Source organism: Dromiciops gliroides, chromosome 4, assembly GCF_019393635.1.
Source record: "Dromiciops gliroides isolate mDroGli1 chromosome 4, mDroGli1.pri, whole genome shotgun sequence".
Taxonomy (NCBI): Eukaryota; Metazoa; Chordata; class Mammalia; order Microbiotheria; family Microbiotheriidae; genus Dromiciops; species Dromiciops gliroides.
Window position 1 is genome coordinate 56,599,089 of NC_057864.1, and position 22,139 is coordinate 56,621,227.

General features: G+C 42.5%; 1 protein-coding gene across 2 annotated transcripts in view; it reads right to left on the reverse strand.

Moving 5' to 3' along the window:
- LMX1A (LIM homeobox transcription factor 1 alpha) overlaps window positions 1-20,487 on the reverse strand; it is a 189,911-nt gene extending 169,424 nt beyond the window's left edge. The window contains exons 1-3 of one of the 2 annotated variants that reach the window (XM_043962476.1): window positions 20,387-20,487; window positions 19,314-19,431; window positions 16,375-16,561 (exon numbers count right to left, since the gene is read on the reverse strand). In XM_043962476.1, the coding sequence (XP_043818411.1) occupies window positions 16,375-16,561; window positions 19,314-19,389 (263 nt within the window). In that variant the 5' untranslated portion in view covers window positions 19,390-19,431; window positions 20,387-20,487. Of the gene's footprint in view, window positions 1-16,374; window positions 16,562-19,313; window positions 19,510-20,386 lie in introns of those variants that run through there. The other variant, XM_043962477.1, reaches the window with a different exon arrangement.
- Between the last annotated feature and the right edge of the window lie 1,652 nt (window positions 20,488-22,139).

Here is a 22,139-nt window from a genome sequence, read left to right on the forward strand (position 1 = left end):
ACTTAGGATCAATGTTCTTTCCACCATGTTTCATATCCAGTTTCTTAATACTAAGGACTATTAAACAAGAATTAGCTTAGGAAATTACTAAGGAAATTTGTACAATCCCCTCCTATGGATTTTTTTTTTTACTAAGACAAGAGGTCACTCATCTAGAAAAGGGTAAGCGTGCTATTATTTCCTGGTATCCTAAGATGACCTTTGGATTTCCTTCTAGCCATATATACTCAGAATTTACTGAATGCAAATTATGGATAACAACCTAAGATGTGGGTATGACCCCATCAATTTTGGTCTTGGATAATAGGTTACCCCTGGGCCCCAATATGACATACCTTTAACATATGCCCTTAGTCACAAAAAGGTGAAGATTAAACTAGTAGACAAAACAACTAAATTGCATGATTCACAAACATGATTGGTTGTTGAGTGTTAACTTTGCAACCAGCTCTGTGTCTGGCAAAAGGAAGCTACAACATTTCAAGTTAAGGAAAAGTTGGTTCCTGGTTAGACTGTTGATACAACTGACTAGGGTCTCTGTAAATAAGTTTAATCTTGTATACTAAATAAGAAGACCTCTTTCTTTGACTTTTCCACTCAATTTCTTTTCTGGGTGGCACAGAGTTAACTCTAGGTTTCTTGAAGGCTTTGATAATGACAAGAACAAGCTCTGGTAGATCTTTCCATGTCAGAAAGATTTGGAAGACGAGCCCAGTGACAAATTCTATGTTCATCACCTGCAGGTCTGCATCTTTAGCATCAAGGAATGTTTGGTTGCCAGTGATGGATACTTTTGGACAAAGTGACCCATGAAAATGCCTTACTAACACAGGAAAAAGCTGTGAACTTTGTTGGTGAGGGGAGTAACCACTATAATGAAGTAATAGATTGTTGAAAGTCATGAAAGAGTATTGTTAGAGTCATAAAAGAGGCAACTATATCTCCCAACAGTGGTATACAGCTCTTCCTATAGTGTGGTTTTTCCCATGACATAAAGGTAATGTAAGCTTTGCAACCTCTTTTCCTCTCTGGTTAACCAACAATCTCAGGGCCAAAGCTGAAATCAGCTGCCTCTTAATAGTTCAACCTCTATAATTCTCAACATCATTAAACTTTTAAGGAAATCTATTGGGGTTGTCCTTTAATCCTTTAATAATTGAGATAGGGGAGGGCCAAATGATGGAGCAGCATTTACCTGAGCTGATATTAACTAGGTTTGGCTGCTAATGGCTTTTCTACAATCCCACTGTGTCAATGTTGCCATTTAAAAGAATGCATTTCATTTGGCCCTTGCTCTTTAACTGTCAATGGGGAAATCGAAAAATAATATTCCATTAAGTATTACAGTTTTTTTAAAGTTCTCCATCCCATGCCATCCCTTCTGGTACATTCATTTTAGTTCTATACCACATCAAAAACAACCAGTTGAAAAGTGAAAAATCTACCCCATAAATTAGTTTGACTTGATGATATAAAACAAGTATATAATTCTCTTTCACCTTCTAACCCATAGCAAACACATACAGGCATGAATGAGCACACATACACAATGAATCGGCTTTTAGTGTCTTGGACACACGATCATTGATTAATAGTCAGGGCAGTGTGGTGTCGTAGGAAGACCCATGTTGAGCATGGGCTCAGCCATCTACAAACTGAATGACTTAAGGAACATCATTTCTTCTAACTGGTTTTCAATTTCTTCATGTGTAAAATGGAGATTTGGGCCAGAATCACTTTCAATTCTAAACCAAGGGACATATATTTTACCAGCTTGTGACCTTCTGCTACTCAGGTGTATCATGTGTGAAATGAGAGCATTGTAACAGATCATGTAATCTTCATCTTTGTTGTGTTGTAGACCTATTTGGCAGCCTGGAGTAACTTTTGGGCCCCCTCTCAGAATAATGTTTTTAAATGCATAATACATAGGATTACAAAGGAAACAAAAGGTTAATGGAAATAATGAGTTCATAGACTGGAATTCATCCACAGAGCCTTAGGGGTCTGTGAACCCTAATTTAAGAATTCCATGCACTACATGAAGTCTAAGGTCCCTCTCAAATCTAAACCCAATGGCCCAGATTATTAGTGTCATTGTCAGTATCAACATGGATATGGAGGGATGCTAAAATGTTGCTTATCTCAAAGAGTAGTAATGGAGTAACCTTTTTAGTCCTGAGTACCACTATTGGGATTAAGCAAGAAAAGTGGTAAGAAGGAAGAGAAAGGAAGGAGTGAGAAGAGCAGAAGAAGAAAAAAGAAAATGGTACATATAATGGAAAGTGTCTCAAGGGCTTGTCATGATGGTTATGCCCCAGGTGCCTGGCCTTGATGGACAACATCTAGGAAATTAAGACAGTTTTCCTTTAGAAATATAAAATATTGAATGTAAAATGTGTATTCCTTTAATAACCTTTATCCTATAACATGATATTTATATAATTATAAATTGATAATTTTAAATTCATTTTAGTTTTTGTAAATTTAAAATTATATTCTTGGGGGCAGCTGGATGGCACAGTGGATAGAGCACCGGCCCTGGAGTCAGGAGTACCTGAGTTCAAATCCGGCCTCAGACACTTAACACTTACTAGCTGTGTGACCCTAGGCAAGTCACTTAACCCCAATTGCCTCACTAAAAAAAAAAAATTATATTCTTGCCGAAATTGGTTATCTGAATCAAATGGTATAATATAAGGATGCATCTTTTTCTTAATAAAAAAAATTAGCCATGTGTAAGAGGGATATGTCAATTTAAATAAATTAACAGGCTAATAATTTAACTAGTCATATGATATATGAGAGTTCAGGCTGCACCATTATAGTATTCCATCTTACATATACCTATTTATTTACATGTTGTCACCCCAGTTATTGGGTAAACTCAATCTGAGCAGGTACTGTTTCAGGGTTTTGCCTTCCTTAGGATCCCTAGTGCCTGGTACTACATAAGCACTTAACAAATACTTGCTGATTGATCAACATTGATCTAGCTGAATAATACTGGCTACCTTGGTAGCCTTTACTTCAAAATATCATGTGGCCCTGAACTTTCCCAGACACAAAGAGAGATTCCCCAGAAAAAGAACATCAACAACAGAAAAATGCATCTTTTTGAATTAGACAACTGCTGAGTTAAGTAACTTGTTCAGGATCACAGTGTCTGAGGCCAAAGTGTCTGAGCACTATCTTGGTTTCTATGGCCCTGAACCAACTCAAAGGGAATATTTTCTGATAAATTTTACTTTGGGTGCCTCCATAACTAAATCACAGGAAGAGAGGACTGAAGACAGATTTTTATAGTGAATTTTGTCCTGTAGTGAATGCTGTAGTGAGGTCTTGGGACAAGTGGAAGGAAAAGCAAAGGAGTGTTTGTAACCTATGAGGATATGGAAGGAAGGAAGGAAGGAAGGAAGGAAGGAAGGAAGGAAGGAAGGAAGGAAGGAAGGAAGGAAGGAAGGAAGGAAGGAAGGAAGGAAGGAAGGAAAGATGCAAAAGAGAAAGTAGTTCCTGATCTTAAGAAGTCTATGATTACTGCCTTTATATATAGCAAGTACTTAAGTACTTAATAGATACATATTGAATTGATGTTCGTCATTGCCACACCATCAAAACCGATATCAATAGTTTAAGAATTGGGGTAGGGTGGGGTGAATAGTGTGGTATTTTCTAATAACTCAGCTTTTCTTTCTTTCTCTCTCTTTTTTTTTTTTGGTGACACAATTGGGGTTAAGTGACTTGCCCAGGGTCACACAGTCAGTAAGTGTCAAGTGTCTGAGGCCCGATTTGAACTCAGGTCCTCCTGATTCCAGGGCCAGTGTTCTATCCACTGTGCCACCTAGCTGCCCCTCAGCTTTTCTTCCTAACAATTCTGCTGCTGACAGTGCAAACAGCCTCTGGTAGTTAGCGTTTCTCAATACTACTGGGTTGGAGTGAGAGGGATGGGTGGTAAGAAGCATCTGCCCTATTTGTGCCTTTAGCAAGAAATGACATTTATAAGATTGATAGGTTTGGTTTGTTAGAAGAATCCTTGCAAATTTGATAAGATAATTCTGAAATAAAGTAAATAGGGAGCCTATGAAGACATTTGATGGTTGAGCGAGGAGTTTATGTTCAGAGGGAGACAGAGAGAATACCATATGGTACCATTACAAATGTATTTTTTAGACATCTTAACTCCAAGTCTAACACTCTCAATAAGCTGCAACTTGGAAGCCTGCCTGAATTTAAGTATCTAGAAGGTTGTCTCTTATTTGCCAGTGCCTGATTCCACAAGACCAACTGAGGAATTGATTTGATCATGGTTCCAGAAGTGGCAAATGGAGAGTTGGGAGGGGAAAGGCAAGAATCTGGAAAAAATGACATTGGTGAAGCACTTGAGAAGGTGACTGGGGATCAGAGAGTGAAGCATGACTGAAGTTGTCCTGAAATAGGCAGTCAGATAAGGTGGTCACTGACCAGGAAGTGAGAATACCCACTGACTAGGGAAAAAAGCAGACAGAGCATCACTGTCCACATTCTTGAAACCTTTCTAGCTTTGTAGGACCCACTGGACCCCACACTTCACTGGTATAGATTCAAAGGTCACCTCCATGCCACAATGAAGAATTTTAAATAGACATAATTGAGGACTTTGAATGACTGTGGTTTTGCTCTCCCAGGAATATTTGCCTTTTAACAAGGACAGTATTTAACCCAAAGGAATTAATCTTTAATTATCATAATTCAGGTTTACCATGACTGGACCAGTGAGGAAATTATCATTTTGGATTAAGGTGCACCACAGAAAGTGGCTGCTACTCTTCTTTTATACTTGGGACAGATTGCATCTATACACCTACACCTACACACACACACACACACACACACACACACACACACACACCATTTGACAGTTTTCTCACCTTTAATTTTGCCTCCTTTGTAGAGGGACCCACTTGTAAAAAAATATCTATAGCTGCTCTGTATGTGGTGGCAAAGAATTGGAAGTTGAGGGGATGCCCATCAACTGGGGAATGGCTGGACAAGTTGTGGTATATGAATACAATGGAATACTATTATGCTGTAAGAAACGATGAGCAGGAGGAGTTCAGAGAATCCTGGAGGGTCTTGTGTGGACTGATGATGAGTGAGATGAGCAGAACCAGAACATTGTACACAGTATCATCAACATTGTGTGTTGATCTACTGTTATGGACTAGATTCTTCTCACCAAAGCAATGGTACAGAAGAGTTCCAGGGAACTTTTGATAGAAGAGGATCTCCAAATCCAGAAAAAAAAAAAAAGAAATGCGGAGTATAGAATGAACCATACTATTTCTTTTGTTTTTGGTGCTGTTGTTTTTCTATTTTGAGGTTTTTCATCATTGCTCTGATTATTCTCTTATAACATGACTAATGCAGAAATATGTTGATTGTTATTATGTGTGTGTGTGTGTATATATATAACCTCTATCAGATTACCTGTTGTCTAGGGGAGGGGGGAGGGAGGGGAGGGAGAAAAATCTGAAATTGGAAAGCTTGTATAAACAAAAGTTGAGAACTATCTTTACATGTAATGGGAAAAAAATAAAATACTTTATTAAAAATTAAAAAATTAAAAAAATTTTGCCTCCTTTGCTGCTTGGTTTTAAATCAACTAATATAGATGGATGGTTCAGTATATAACCCTCTCCCCTTCCTAGAAAAATGACTGAGATCACATATTCTACTAACCATAGCTCAGCAGTGTCATTTCTACATATGAAATATAGCACATAGCAAACACATGCTTTCATGGGACTTCATAAAATAGTGTGTTACTATTATAATTAAAATACTTTTCCATTTTCAAAGGACTTTTTTTGGAGATTGTGTCTCCCTATCTTGAACAGGTTAAAAGTGCAGCATCTGTGTCCAACTCCACCACTGGTTGGACTTGATCTGCTTTGTTATTGACCTAGATGGGTTCACCCCTACTTAGGCAGCTTGATGGCCTTTTAGTTCAGTCTGGTGCCAGATTTAGTTACAGACACCCAATGGGTGTTAGCCCTACAGTGTCTTACCACTCCTGAACTCAATTCATCCACCAGCCTCAGCCTCCCCTAATAGCAGGTTTGTGTGACCATACAAACTTATGAGAGCCTGCACAGGGTTGTGGTTGGATGAGGGGAAAGAAGGGGATATTGACAGATATTGTCAAGGTAGAAATGACAAGACCTAAAACTAGATTGGATAGTGACAGTGAGGAGTTAAAGACAATAGCCTCCCTGTTGCTGCTATACCACACCATAACTAAGGAGTAGCACCAGAGGAAACAGATGGGCTAAAAAAAAAAGGTGAGGGGAAAAGGGGTTCAAACACTATCATTGACTGAGGATGGTCATCATTGTAGAAAGTATGAGTCAAAGAAAAATCCTGGATGCTTTTTTGAGGTGGTTTCTTCCCCTTGGAGGGTCAAGACACTGCTTTCTACAAATACTGAAGAGATTGTGATAGGGGAAAGAGTTTAATTTGGGTCCCAGCATTGATACTAGCTTTGTCAAAGTATTTTAGTTCTCTGAACCTCAGGTCACTCATCTATGAAATGGGATGACAAACAACACCTGAGCTCACTTCCAAAGGTGGTTATGAAATAAAAGGCTTTGCTTGGTAAATCTTAAAACACTGTAAATGTGGACTGCTATTGAGGGATTTTCCTCTCCCTGGAGCTCAGGCTACTGCCATTCTGCCTCAGGGTGAATATGGAAGACATGGGGCAAGAGGTGTACTCTCAATAGGAAGCTCCACCACATATAAGGAGGGCCAAATGGGGAAAAGAAGGGAGTGAAGGGACAGCAGCAGGGGAGGAGAGCAGTGATGGTTATGTTAAAAGGGATTTGTTCCACTGTCAAAACCAAAAAGATCTCCCTAAGCGCCAGCAGTAGGAAATGAAGTCAGTGATGACAGGGAGGGGGTAGAGAGTATTAAGGAGGAGCTTGGAAGAGGAGGAGGAAGAAGAGGAGGAGAGCAGGAGTGCTCAAAAATGGCATAATTAACCATGGTTAGAACATGATCAAAAACAAGCACCTGGTTATGAAGTGCTTGGGTTGTCTGAGGCACGCTCAGAAACCTTGCTTTATCCTTAGCGCTAACATGGCAGGGAAAGGGATTCCCAGAGTCCTGCCTTGAGTATTTGCTCCTGGGCAAGGTCAGCTCATGAAAGCAGGGCTACAGTAGCTGCCCACCTATCTACCCTTTCTCCATCCCCTCCTATCCACTGGAAATGATTGTAAAGAGTGACCTGAGATAAGCTGGATCCAGGTAAAATGCTCCCCCCAAAACTAGGAGCCCCAACTTCTCCCTGCAACTGCCCAGTCCAGGGAACTTCATTAAGATTTCAAAGTTAATGGTAGAAAAGCAACCCGTCTCTTCCTCTTTCCCCTTCTACTCTCCCAATACTCTAGAACTGTGGGCCCAAGGCCTGAGTTGGCATCTTCCATCCTTTGGGTTGCATGCTGTCCCTGTGCTCAAACAAAGACCAATTTGGATACCCCCTGCAGAGACTGAGGGCCTATTTCTGGGGCTCAGGGGGAGCTTGCCTTAATCTGCCTCATGGTGAATGACAACAATGTTAAGAATGAAAATATGGTTTGGGGAGGGATATCCCCCAGGAGCCCAACATTGCAGTATTTAAGGGAACTTTAATGAGCTTAAGAGACTAATCTAGAGCTCAGTTTTTTTTTTAGTTGTTTTGTTTTGTCTTGTATTAAATCCTTTTAAGGGCTACTTAGGCTAGGATAGGGAAGAGTGAACCTAAATGTGAGTCAAAGAAAGAATGAGCTGTAAAGGACGGGGTGGGGGCTGGTTTGGGAACTGAGGGAAGTCCAAAGAACCCCTTTCAGTATGGAAGTAAAACAGGAATGTGAAGACAATTGGTCACTCCTCTGAGGGCTGAACATTCAGTTAGGTACTTTTCTGGAGAAGCAAAAGGTAAACATTCTGCCAAGAATTCCTTTCACAAATTCTTGTTATGTTAAATGTTCCTTGCCTCTTTCCTTTCTACATTTATAATCCAGGAAGGAAAAAATGATAAGAGATCCCAAATACAAGATCTAGTGGGGGGCCTTAGGGATCCCCTAGTACAGCTTCATTTTATGGAGGATGAAACTGGGGCCGAGACATGTTTAATGACATGCCTAACTTGACCCAGGTAGTTAGTGGCAGAAGCCAGAGTCTTTTGATTCCCAATCCAGCACTCTTTCCCCTAAAGCATGCTTCCTCCTAGGTAACAGGTGTGTCCAATCTTTGATCTAACCATAACATCACGTGCCTCTCTAAAACACTATCACACTTAAGTCCTCCTTAATCTAATAATAGATAAGACCCAACACCAGACAAAAGAACATGACATTGGCAGGTATTCAACAAATACTTGCTAATGGCAATGATGATCACAGAATCCTCTATAGTATCATCCCTCGACACCCGACTCAGGATGAGGAAATGACTGAATTTACAGTATGGTTGGTTCACAGTTTAGAGATCTACATGACCAATACATATTACAGATATAACCCTTTGTCAATATGGCTGCGAGGGGAAATGTACTGTTGCCTTAGGTAGTAAACTCATCGATCTCCTGGACACTGGACTCATTGGTCACATAGATGTGGCTTTGGTATTTGCACAATTACAAGGTTCTTATAATAAAAAATCTGGATGGAATATGAGGTTCAGATCCAGCAAGAGGGACGAGTATTTTATCTGAACTTCTTTTTCTGCACACTCTAGTCTGCCTTGTCAGACACTGAGGCCCTATTCCATGTCTGCCAGATACTTATCAGTGCCTGTCTGTTATATGATAATGATTAAAAAACAACAACAAATCTAAGTTGAAGAGAACTATAATCCGAGTTTATTTGCCGTTATCCAAAAATAGGATCCTCACTTTGGAATCCTGAAATGCTGGATGAGATCAAGCTTTTTCATGTGACTTCAGTTAAAGGACTAGGAACAGCCTCAGTCTGTAATGTATTTTTAGTTGCCATGACATTATGGTGCAATTATAAGTGGGGGAACTGGCCATGGTCTCATTAAAGGCTCACTAATCCATGCATGGCAGTCAGGTGTTGAACTCTAAAAATTATTTTGTCTCCCTGGTTCAGGGGGGAGAGAGAGAAAGAGAGAGAGACAGAGACAGAGAGAGACAGAGAGACAGAGAGAGACAGAGACAGAGAGAGAGTCCAAAATCCTTCCCAAATGCCCAGATGTCATTTTGTACTGGGACAGCACAGACACAACCAGATAGATATTTAGAATAAGGCAGGAACAGTTTTATTTCTTGGGAAATGTCTTAACTGACTTCAGGGTTTTTGCTTTATTCCAATTAGCTCTACTGTCTAACTCCCAGAGAAACTTAATCCCCACCCTAATTCCTATTTTATTTATTTTCAGTAGTGTGAAAACAAACATGTAGCTAAGATTACAATGTTTACGCCTCCTATTCGCCAAAATAACACTAATCCCCCTCTGCTAATTAATGCCAGAGCCAGAGCAATTTTATTAACTTCACCTTGGTTAAAGTATGGTGGTGGTAGTTCATGTTTAAATTAAAACAACAATTTGACATTTGAAAGACATCAGCTTTGTCTCCACTGAGTCGGTCTGCTACCTTTCAGTTAGATGCTGGTTCGCTTTAATATATGACAAAAAGACACAAAGCTCCAGTCCTCACTGGTCAACTATGACATAACTAATTTTAATTGCAATAAGTTGAATCAGGCACCCTGCACTGTCATTCAAAGAACTCAGGGGAGAATTTAAATCATAGGAAACATTACGCCTGATTATCTCTGAGGTGCTAGAAAACATGCCTTCCTCTGAACACAAAAGAGAAAGGAATCTCTTCTATATTCACTCTGATATTTTCTCCCAGATCCTAGCAGACAGTTAACTCCAGAAGAGAACCAATCTCTCCCCACCAATAGCCTAAGGGGCTTCCAGACAGAATGCTTTTCTATACTCTCTCTCTCTATGGGAAACAGAGCAAAGTGATATAGCAAATTCTTAGAGGCTGATGCTTAACCCTAGAGAGAGGATGACACTTCTGGAAGAGAGCAACAGCATGCTTCTTGGAAGAGGAAAAAACAAGATTCCCCCTTTCCACAAAAGTAAATCTCCAAAGAGCTTCCCTCTGAAGGTTTACAACCAATAATTAATAATAGCTTACATTAAATGGGCTTTAAAGTTTACAGAGCACTTTATACACATTATCTCATTATCAGAATCACACACAAAATCAAATTAAAAGCAGTAAAGAATAGCCAAGGTTTCAAACAATAATATTTGTTGAATTGATTGGAAATGAATTAGAGTACCTATCTGTTTTTAGAAGCTTTAGTGGGCACCTACAGACATAACTTTGTTTTCAGAATGTTTTTCCAAATGTATTTAATAGTCAAATTGAAAGCAGTGACATAATCAATTCTTCTTATTTGGTACAAAGAATTATCGTGTGTGTGTGTGTACATATAATTTGACATATCAAGGATAAATCTATTGATAGATATCTAATTTATATGTATGTATAGTTTAAGAACCCAAATGAATTTATTATCTTTGGTAGTTTAATTGATGCTTTAAAAAAAACTACCCACTTGCTCACTTTCCAACATTAAAGCCCAAATCTATTCTTGGGTCTTTTTTTTTCTTCTTTTCTGTTAAATTGCTGGTAATTTAGTTAATGGAACTGTTTCCAGAAGAGAAACAATATTTGTTCAGAATCATTAAAAAGCCTTCCTGGTTTAAAACAACAAAAACTCCCCCAAGCATTTGTGTCATTATTTTGCTTAGCTCAAAGGTTAAAAGCAAGATTAATGAAACTAAGAGGTGAGAAATCTACATGGGGGAAAATGTAATCACAGAGGTGTAATCTGGGAAATTTATTTCAAAGTAGAATGCATGGCAAAAAGTACTGGGACTTCCAATATGTCCAAATAGACTGAAGAACCCATTCAAAAAGCTTTCTCTGTATAAGGATTAAGATCATAAGGGATGTTACAATGCTAGGCTGTGGATAAATGGTGGGGGAAGGGGTGATAGATAATGTCAATATCAATTTTTAATGCTCCTGATCACTATTCTCTATTTCTATACTCTTTATCTCATTTATTTCTAATTTTTAAAATTTTAGTTCCAGTTGATCATGGTGGGGGGGGGGAAGACCCAGAAAACACCTTGGAATAAGGATAGTTCCCTGTCACCCTTTGCAACCAAGACAAGACAAATCTGCCTTTCAAAAAAGAAAAAAAGAAAAGAAAAAAAGAATAAGAACCTCAAGACCAAGGTGGAGCTGGGTTTATGAGATGCAGATCAAATGAGTCCTCTGCAACTTAACGAAGCAGTCAACAATTTATTGCCTCACTGTGTTTGATTTTTTTTATATCCCTTAAATTTTATTACCCCAGGAGCCAAGCCAAAAAAGATAAAGTCAAGCAAAACAAACAATTGCCTCTATAATTTCATTTGTGGCTTCCTTTTATGAGCAACTGCATAACTAGTTGTGATCGCCAAGTAATGTTACTCTAACAAAATCAAATTGAACCCCTCCTCCACTCCACACCGCCAGACACACACATACATCCTCCTCTGAATGGATAAAATGTAGAACTGGTTTATTCCAAGTCTTAATAGAGATCCCTATCACTGCTGTATTTTCACTGAAGAGCTACCAATCAGCAGGCTCGAAAGATAGCCAGGCCCTTATGTGTGATATTCACTTTCTTTTGCCAGTTAAACCCCTTTCTTTGAATAATTGTTCCATCCCCAAAAATGAGAAAATGGGGGAGGGAGGACAACCTAGAAACCCTCCCTCTGAGGAAAGGTTTCTCAAGGAGATTTGCTGACATGTGGGGAGTTATGATGTTGTGGGAACAGGCCATGATGACAGCAATACTAGCCCACACAGCTCCTAGGATGTCTAAAACAATCTAAGGGATGATGATAAACTTCATATGTGAAGGGAAATAGCCTAAGTCTGATGCACCCAGGCTCCTAACACATGAGAGAAATAGTAAAAACTTGATTGTGACATGGGATTTCTTCCAGAAGTCTTAATTGTCTATTATATTACCACATTCCCATTATTCAGCAACTTATTCTATCCCTGACTTAAGTCCAACTATAGTATTTCTTTGGAAGTAATTCAGGGAAAACACTAAACCAGTCAGATTACAGGACTCACTTAAATAGAGAACAACAGTTGTATAAGTAGAAGGAAGATAATGTTGATTGTCAAATAATTCTCTAACTTTCTAAAACAGTTAAAGCCAGTATCTAAATATCCATATTTCTATCACCTATATCAGGTTTTGTTTGTTTGTTTGTTTGTTGCAGGGCAATGAGGGTTAAGTGACTTGCCCAGGGTCACACAGCTGGGAAGTGTCAAGTGTCTGAGGCCTCATTTGAACTCAGGACCTCCTGAATCCAGGGCCAGTGCTTTATCTACTTCGACATAGAGTTGCCCCCCTGCATCAGTTTTAGATGGCATACTCTAGGTAATAAATCCAAAACATGATGGAGTCCATACAAAAGTTGGGCAAGTTACCCTACTCCAGGGAAGTTCATTGTGAGTAAAAATGAATGGAATTGAGGCAGCTAGGTGGCACAGTGGATAGAGCACCAGCCCTGGATTCAGGAGGACCTGAGTTCAAATCCGGCCTCAGACACTGGACACTTACTACTTGTGTGACCCTGGGCAAGTCACTTAACCCCAATTGTCTCACCAAAAAAATAAAAATAAAAATAATTTAAAAATGAATGGAATTGGAATAATATTCTGCTTGTAAAATGCTTAGCATAGTGTCTGCCTAGCACAAAGTAGGTGCTTATAAATGTTTATTCCCTTTCCTTTGTCTGTCTTCTCCTTCATCTGGGTGATTATGTAAAGGCTATTTCCTAGCTCATTCCAAAGTTTAAGAACACAAATAGATACTCCACTGAACAGTAGTCTCAGATACTCAAACAACTTTTGGATTAATTGAGAAATGCCAGTCAAATTTCTTGTTGGGTTTGTTTGAAAAAACAATTCGATAATGGAGGAAACATTACACCGTTTAGCTGGTTTCTTGGAATCGTGGAGGTACAGGGGATATGCCCCTGGAGAACCACATAATAGTCAAACAGAACAAGACTCAAATTGTCCTTGTGCTTGTCAGAGTCATCTCTTACTTTAGTCATTTGTAGGTTTTCCTTTCCTAACAACTCAACACAAAATTTGAACTTTAACAGAAGAGTTATTTAAAATAGATTTCAGGTTCCTCATGTTCCTCTGCCTTCCCACCCCTATATCATCATCATCTTCCTGCCACATGTGCCCAACTCCTATCCTAATCATTGTCTTCATAGCAGCCTTGTGAGAATGGCCAAGCAATTTGCCCAGCTTTCATGGAATACTCTTTAGGATCTGTTATTTCCTCAGGGTGGGAATTCCCTTCACCGAAGCAGGTTATAGCTTGTCTCTTACTTAGTTGTAATCCTAGAAAGTTGGTTGAAGCACACGGAGTTTAAACAATTTATCCAAGATCACCGGGCTAGCAAGTGTAAGGATTACCATTTGAACCCATGTCTTCCTAACTCCAAGATCATCAGGTGCTTCACAATGCCAAAATGCCTCCCAAATTAAAACTATAGAATTTTAATACTGATAAAAGGGGAGGAGACAAGGTCTAAAAACTTTGTTAAAGACTTGTTTTGTCCATTTATAGAATCAGTTTACAAACTCATACATGCTAAAGACCATGTCTTTTAAAACAAATTGGGTAGAGAGTATAATATATACAGTATTTTTTATTTAGGAACTGTTCAATAAATATTTGTCATGATGCTAATTTTGCTTTATCTCATTTAATATTCTTCTTTTAGAACATCGATCAAAGCAGTTTATGCTATTAAAATTCAGGATAGAAAGTTTTCTTCAGACACAATGTTTTCTAGTACCTCTGATAACCCCCAAAGTTACAAGCTCCACATTTAGCTAGATGACCAGTACGCCCACCATAGTAAAAATAGCTTTGTGAGTAGGGCAGAACCCTGTTGAGTTAATGGGTTCAAACCATCTACAGAGCCTGGAAAGTTGAAATAGGGGGAGGGGAAGGGGAGGATATTGTAGTGTCTTCTCCTTTTGACATTGGCAGGGATCCTGAATGAAGATTTGCTACAAATAACTATGTTGATCTTAAAGTTTATCTTTGATTTTTCTTTTTTCTCCTTCTTTAAAAAACAATAAACAATAAAAGTCCACAACTTATATCCATTTTCAACCTCTAATACTTTAAGTTCTATGAGTATGGGCATGCTTAATGTTCATAAACTGAACCATAAGGACTTTGTAAATACTACATCAAAATCTCCTGGGGAAAAAAATTTAAAGCAGTGGACCAGTCATTTCAAATAGGCATGGTAGTTGAAATTGTAGAAACGCAGCATCTCATTGATTTCCTGGATTTTCCACCTTTCATCCAGAGATTTTGGCATTGCATAATGACAACCTAAAAAAGAGGGGCAGAGCAACATGATCTATTTTTTGGAAACTGTCCTGCCCTATTCTCATATGAAAAGGAGGGGGGGGGGTTAGAAAGCAAACCATACTATCTCAAAGCAGAAAATAATGAAAAAAAATTCTTGTGAGTGTACCTATTGAGTCTAATTGTTAAGTGACAGTATTTTAGCAAATCTCATTTCTCAGGAAAAATGGTAGAACCAGTGCCAATATATCTGCTCTTTCTCAATGTCTTCTGTGGTATTAAGACTCCTCAGGCACACCCCTATTGTACATTTTCAATAACACAAAGGGAACTATTTTCCAAACAGACTAATCCTCCTTTGATTCTGCTTATATGCTTTACTCTGTTTTTATTCCAGGGCCCTATTTAATGACAATTGCGAAATATAGGCAGACACTAGCCACTTCATACAAAGTCAAGGTCCAAGGTGGAATCTTTTTCAATAATCCTCCTTTCCTCCCCTACTCTTTCTGGCTGTCTTAAACTAATGTCTTTATTAAGTAGGCATCTCCACCAGGGAAAGCAGCAGTTTTCTCCACACAATCCCCACTTCCCACTCGAGCTCTTCTGGGAGAGAACAAAAAAATTCCTCTAACTCCCTTTTCCCTAGCCTGTTCCAGTCTGCCTGTTGAAGAAACCAAGAAGCTAATACCAGTCTTTTCCTTAGATTGCTGCCATAGCTGGAACCCTTTCTCTCCAAAATGCCCAAACCCCTTTAGAAACAATGAATCTGAACCTTTTACAAGAATCATATTAAGTAGGAAAGAGATTTAGGCTAAGTAAGGGAAGTCTATGCAGGGGGGTAGAGAATGGGGCCTCTAGCACTCTTGGCTCTGGTCTGAACCGTCCCCCAAACCCGATAGAGCCTGTTTTTGGCTAAGGCAGACACAAGAGTGACTTAGAGTACAAGGCAAGGAAGATTCTGGGTAGGGCAGTAAGGTCATAACAGAGAAATAAAAGTTGGTGGTGGGGTTATCACCTCTCACTTCTATAATAGCCTGAAAGATATTGCCAGAACTTGGAGATTTGACCTATGGGGCTTGGCAGAGTATAGACAGTTTAGCCGGGAAAGATTCCTTTACTAAATAAAGGACCCTTCCCCATTCACCCCTGCTCTGAGACTGCTAATGGTAATAGGTTTCAAGCATTTGACAGCTTGGCCCAGTGATTAAAAACAGTACCATTCGTTGCTTTCGAACACACACTAATCAATATACCTTCCGTAACATACTGGGGACTCAAAGCTCCCCAGCCATCACAACAATCCCTGCGTCAGATGCTTCTTGGCAAATGGACTCACGTGTGCACGAAAAGAAGGGACAAGCGAAGGCAAGAGGCGGGTTAAAAATAATAATAAAAGGATCGAGTCCCTTGGGTCCCGTGGGAAGGACGAAAACTGGAAGTCCCCGGCGACCTGTGGAACACTTTCCTGGGGTTCCTTTAAGTGAAGGGATCCACAAGAAGTCCTGCCTAGAACTTGGCGGGGAAAGCATGGGGGGGGCTGTGGATTGGGAAGAGGAAAGGAGAGACTGAGGAACAAGAAAGACAGTGGCATGGACCTTTGGGAATTAGGACGGCAATATAACGCGAATCCAGGCAGCTTCCTGTGTTTGTCCGTGTGTGTGTGTGTTTGTGTATGTCAAATGGGGGAGGAGGGTGTCAAGTATGGGGATTCTGTTTTGTGGTACTTAACGGTATCCTTTGGTGTCTCCCAATATGCCCCAGTCTTTATACGTGCATGTGCGTCTGTGGGCTTGTCTAGAGCTCTAAGAGCGTCTGTCGACGCAGACAAAGGCAAAGCAGCGTTCTGGGCCCGCTCTCAGGGCAAGCGGGGGATGCCGCCACTTACTTCTCATAGTCGTATTTACAGTAGAGTTTCTTGTCTCTGTAGAAGCAGGTGGTCTCCAGGGGCTCTTTGCAAGAGGCGCACTGAACACACTGTTCATGCCAGAAGCTGTCATTGAGTCGTAGCAGAAATCTGTCCGAAATGACCCGCTGACAGCCCTCACAAACCGACTTGGGATTCACGGCTCTCCCTGCAAGCAGACAGATCAACACCGGGAGATTGGCACCGATGGCCACCGAGACCGCGCCAGCCCCTCCTAACCCTCCCCTGGGCTTGCCACCCCTGCTGTTGGCCTTCCAGCCCCAGCCGCCGCTAGGTTTCTGAGAGGCACCTAACTTACTACGACAGCGAAGACTGCACTTCCCAGACAGGGTTCGAGCCAGTGTCGGAGGACGAAATTAACTGAATGGCGAGAGTTGCAGAGAAATGTCAGAACGAAATTGTCCTTTCTAATTAACTGGAACCATTGGAATTCTGTTTTTTATTTAATTCTAACCCTGCTGGAGGAAGGGGGTGGGGTGCAGGGAGAGAAGGCAGAAACCTACATTTATTGGGGGAAGGTCTAAGTAGGTATACACACAAGCTCATGCAGTTTAGACAAACGAAGATAATCCGCAGTTAATGGTTGGTTTAGAGATCCTGATTCTGTATTAAGCACAGTTTTCTTACCCGTGTAGATTGAATAAAACGGTTAGATGGCGAGCAAATAGTTTTTAATGAGAAGTATTGAAAAACAAATGATTATTTGCCATCATTGTTACAATATTTTTTTTTTCTACTGGGAATACGCCGAGGCATTGGGAAATCACTCCTGCGTCTCAGAAAAGATAATTATTTCTCCCAATAATGAACCCACCAAATTTCAACCTCCAGGACTACGAACAGGGAAGGTCTGGAGCTGTTTCCAGTTTGGCTGCCCGACTCAGCAGACCTGGCAGAACCCGGGAGCAGGATGGAGACATAAAGCACCCCCAAATAAGGCAGATCCAATCAAAAATTACCCTAAATCTCTGGGCGGGATGAACTGAGGGGTTCGGATTCGGGAGGCTCAGCACAGTTACGTGAGACCACAGCAAGTGGGCAAAAAGATGAGAGGAACGAAAACCTCGTAGAAAATGCGAAAGAAATTATCTTTTCCCTCCCTTTTGTGTGTGTGTGTGTTTGTGTTTTGTTTCTTTTTTCGATTCGCTGGATTTATCGTCTTTCACAGTTGCAGACAGAAGCACGGGCTGGGCTCGGAAGGCATTATTTGAAGTTATTAAGAGTTTGTGCTTTCGCAAACGGATTCGAGCCTTTACCCGTGTTTGTCTCTGGATTTCTCTCCGGCAAAAAGACACGAAATGTGTGTACGTACGAAGTGGAAGACTGAGCCGTAAAGGGGGTGCAGCGAATGCCCCCCTCCAATCCCTGGAGAGAAATACCCCCTGATAGATGACATTGCACTGAGGGATAGGGGAGAAATAGGGTGGTCCGAAATTTCTCCATTCTCGTCCAAAGAAATTTATAGATTTATAGGTAGGAGTCTCTAGATATCTTGCTAAAAGGGAGAGAGAGAGAAAGAGAGAGAGAGAGAGAGAGAGAGAGAGAGAGAGAGAGAGAGAGAGAGAGAGAGAGAGAGAGAGAGAGAGAGAGAGAGAGAGAGCCTGGGTGGTGGAAAGAAAGACAAAGTTGTGAATTCTGTTCCTTGAATTCAAAGTAAAATCGCTGGAGCTCAGGAGACTGTCCTACCTGGACCAGGACTTAATTCGTCCGTTATTTGGTTACTGGGTTGGGGGGAGGTTGGGGGAGAATGGAGAGAATAAGAATAAATGTCCAAGGGGGTGACATTCTTCCTTTAAATTGGTTTATCCAGCCAAACTTGACTCCTTCCCTGTTAGAAGCTATAGAATGGTATAAAGTTTTTTAAAAATATAAACGAAATTATCTTAACAATAATAACATATATAAGATAACCTACACTACTGTGTACTGTGTTCCTGCCCATCTGAGAGAAGGGGAATACACAGTAACCACTTTGGATCCAGCTCCGAAGGGGCTCAAAGGGAACTCAAACAACAACCCTTTTCTCGGAATTCCCAATTCCAGTTCTCCCCGGCTGGCTGAGCCGCAACCGATACAGGAAGGTCCGTAAGGAGAAGTTAAGGAAGAGCCGAGTGCAAGTTGTGTCACTTCACTGAGGCCTGGAAGACCACAACAGAGGTAACCCGAGGCTCCCAGCTTCAGATCCGAGGAGTAAGAGTATCTGTAGATCAATGTTTCACCCGATAAGCTCTAGGCATGATTTCGTTTGGCTCTCTTCACTTAAAGGAACCCCAGGAAGTGTTCTACAGTCTCCCCCACTCTTCCCCTCTTCCCGGGTTTCCAAGTCCGGGGTGGCAGAAAACTCCACGAAATAGCCTCGAACTTGATCGGCTCCTGAGCCTGACCCTACCTGACCAAAGGCAGAGCAGAAGGCCTTGAGATCCCCACCTCCCCATCTTCTCCCCCTCTCCAAGATGGGGAAAAATTGCGGGGAGGCAGAACCAGAAGAAAAGGGGGAGCCTTTAGGAGACGTCGATCTGCAAAATGATTAAAATAGAGGGTTTTTAATCGCTTGCCACTTCTGTTCCCGGGCTCCTCCCGGGATTGGGGAATTCCGCGCTCTGTGCGCAGGGTTGGAGAGGCTGGCGTGGTTTCTGGGTTTGATTTTGGTGGGGAAGGAATACCAAGTGAGTTGCGTTGCTGTGTGTTCTGGAGGGCACTGTATCTATCTCTAAGTAAGTGTGAAAGGCCGAATCCTCTTACTTTCGAAAGGAATCCTAGAGAGAACTCCAAAGGAATTCGAGAGGGCTCTCTCTTCAGAGGTTGCCCAAACTCCGGCCTCAGTCCGCGCAGAGGATCGGAGCTGAGACTTCGAGAGGGGGGCACTGGGCAATCGCGAAAGACCCCCCGTCTCCACTTACCCAGCAGCGAGGAAAACGAGGCCGAGGTCTCGATCGCGCTCTGAAAGTTCTCTTCCATCTTTAGTCCGTCCAGCATGATGAGGTTTCCGGGGACCAGGGAGCTGAGAGGGGAGCCGACCTGTTTGGGAAAGAAGAGCAAAGGGACTTGCAGCTCCCTTCGGACTAACCCTCCATAGGCCGACCTGGACACACCACCGACAGGCGCCACACACCCAAGGGAAAGGCAAGAGGGAGTGTCCGAGTTAGACAGAAAGAGGAGAGAAGAGAGGAGGGTTTAGAGGACACGAACATTGCCGGGAGGGGGCAGGAGGGGGCTGAGAAGGGGGTGGGTGGAGTGGGAGACAGGTCACAGAGAAGGTGCACGGGGTCCACCTGATTTCTTGAAAATTGATATAGACAACTGAGTCATTAGGATAAGGTCAGCCTTCCCTCAACCCCCTAAGCCCCTGGGTACCCCAAGTTTTCTCTCCACCTCTATCTTCAAAACCGGAGCCCCCTTCATCTGGAAATCTGCTCCACTTCAGTCTGCTCACTTTTTTTTTTTTTTAACTCAAGTGCCTACGTGGGAGTCTGGCTATTGGGGGCGGGGGTGGGGGTAGTAAATGAAATGGAACTCAGCCTCCCTCTGTCTCTCTGCTCTGAACCCAGATACTTGCACTGGGTTTCCAGTCCCACCAGCCACCCCCTCCTCCTCTCAGACTCAGCATCGGCCTTCACTTCTCAGCAATTGGAAAAGTCTCGAAACTGAGATGAAGAGAAGGTTGCTTGAGCTAACTCTCTGCGCTCGACCGCAGGGGACTGGCTGACTGGGGGCGCCCGACCACCCTTTTCATTTAGTCTCACAGAAAGGAGAGAGGTGGCCCGACTAGGGGAGGCGCAGGCCAGAGGGCTGCCAAGAGAGCCCTATCCTCCGGGCCGGGCCGGGCCGGGGCAATTCTGCGGGGGAGGGAAAAAAAAGAAACCTTGGGGAGGAAACTGCACGGTTTCAGTATTGGACGCATTTCAAATAAACTTTGAACAACACAGGCGTTGGTGAGCCGCTAGACCCGGGCGGTGGACGCGGGCAAACTTACCTGATTGGAGAGAGCCGGGTCCCCGAAGGAGAGACAAACAGCCAGACTTCAGCTAGTTGGCCCCGGCAGGGCAGCGGCCCGGAGAGCGAGCTCCGCTGAAGAGAGGTCCGACCGGGGAGACGGCTAAGCTGGGTGGGCAGCCGGAGGCGGGGCTGGCCCCCTGTTCCACTCCACTTCCCCAAGAAGCCGGCCGCCCGCTAGCCCCACCGACCGGCCCTTCTGCCTCCACAGGCGTCTGGGGCAGCGGGAGCCTCGGCTTCCTGGGATCCCTCTGTCCTGGCCGCAACCGGCTCGCGGGCCTAAGGAAGGCTCAGTGAGCCTCTACGAGCCAGCTACTGGATGCAAGGATGGGGGAAGCCTGGGTCCTGGGGTGCAGGTTCGGATCCTCTCTACTTCTGGCAGATCCCGGGCTGCTGAGCTCGTGTGTGTGTGTGTGTGTGTGTGTGTGTGTGTGTGTGTGTGTGTGTGTGTGTGTTGTGCTCTCATGTAGGAGGGAAGGGGGAAGGGGAGGGTCGGAAGCAAGTCCCTTGGAGGGGCTGGGATCAGCCTGGCTCTGCGTGTCCGAAGCGATCTGGCCCACCTCCCAGACTGGGGCACCTCTTCACCTCACCTCGATCCCTGCCTTCACAAAGTTTCCTCCCCTCCACGTGTAACTCTGCTACCTCATTGCACGCTCACTGCCTCGCGCATCTGCCGGCCCCTCAAAGGGAGAGAAGAAAGGGTTTTACTCCACCTGAACGGCTCTACGCCAGAAGCAGTAGCATGGACTTTCCAACACACGCATGCCTGCCTATCCACACCCGTCCCAGGATAGGTGATGATAAGCCCTGAGCGCTTCTTATTACCAGCATGCTTACAAACGTACTAGGCATCACCCGCTGTTGCATAGTTCATCTCTTCTCGGGAGCTCCTTATGATCATATTCCCTTTTCTATCTCTCCTGATACCTAGGTTTTACGCAGCAAGTCCTTCTGTTTAGTAGGTAACTAAATCGCGGAGATAGTGTGTACAGGTCACACAACTAATCAGAGGCTGGCTGAAGCCCAAAGACCTGGATTTTCCTAGCACTTACTAGCTGTGTGATGTATAGCAAGCCATTGCCAATCTCAGTTTCCCCATCTGCAAAATGAGGGGAATGTCTGTTTTCTAAGCTCTTGAACTTTCAGCTTCTATACTCTGTGAGTCCCGGTTCTTGATTTCACCCAGATCAGAGCTCTGTCCTCTAGCACTATACTAACACGAAACAGGTAAGAGCAGGCAGGGAGATAGATGGTTCTTGGAAAAAAAAAAAACAAAGGGGGGGGGGGGCGGCGTTAAAATTTGTATTTGTATCACGCAGCCTTAGGTTATTCAGCTCATCGTGTTATTCAGTTAAAATGGCCTATTCAGTAACCTGGAAATGTGGTCGCTCCTTTATTTTTCAAGGTAAAGAAGCTAACAAACTAAAAAGTTATTTTCCATGAGCCATGGGGAATAAGTACAGCTGAAGGCCAAAATATTGATGAGGACAAATGGATCCTGACAAGCTCTATCATATGCCAATCAGAGAATTTATGGAAGGGATGCAGCAGGTGGGCAGGGGCCTCAGAGATAAGCATGACTGACAAAATACCTTTTAGTAATGTTTCCTCAAAATTAGCCCATGTGATCTACACACAAATCCTGTAAAGTAGGTTGGCCAGAGAGAAGTATCCCAACCCATTTTACAAAGGAGGAAACTGAGGTTTGGGTGTTTCTGTTAGCTAGTTAGTGG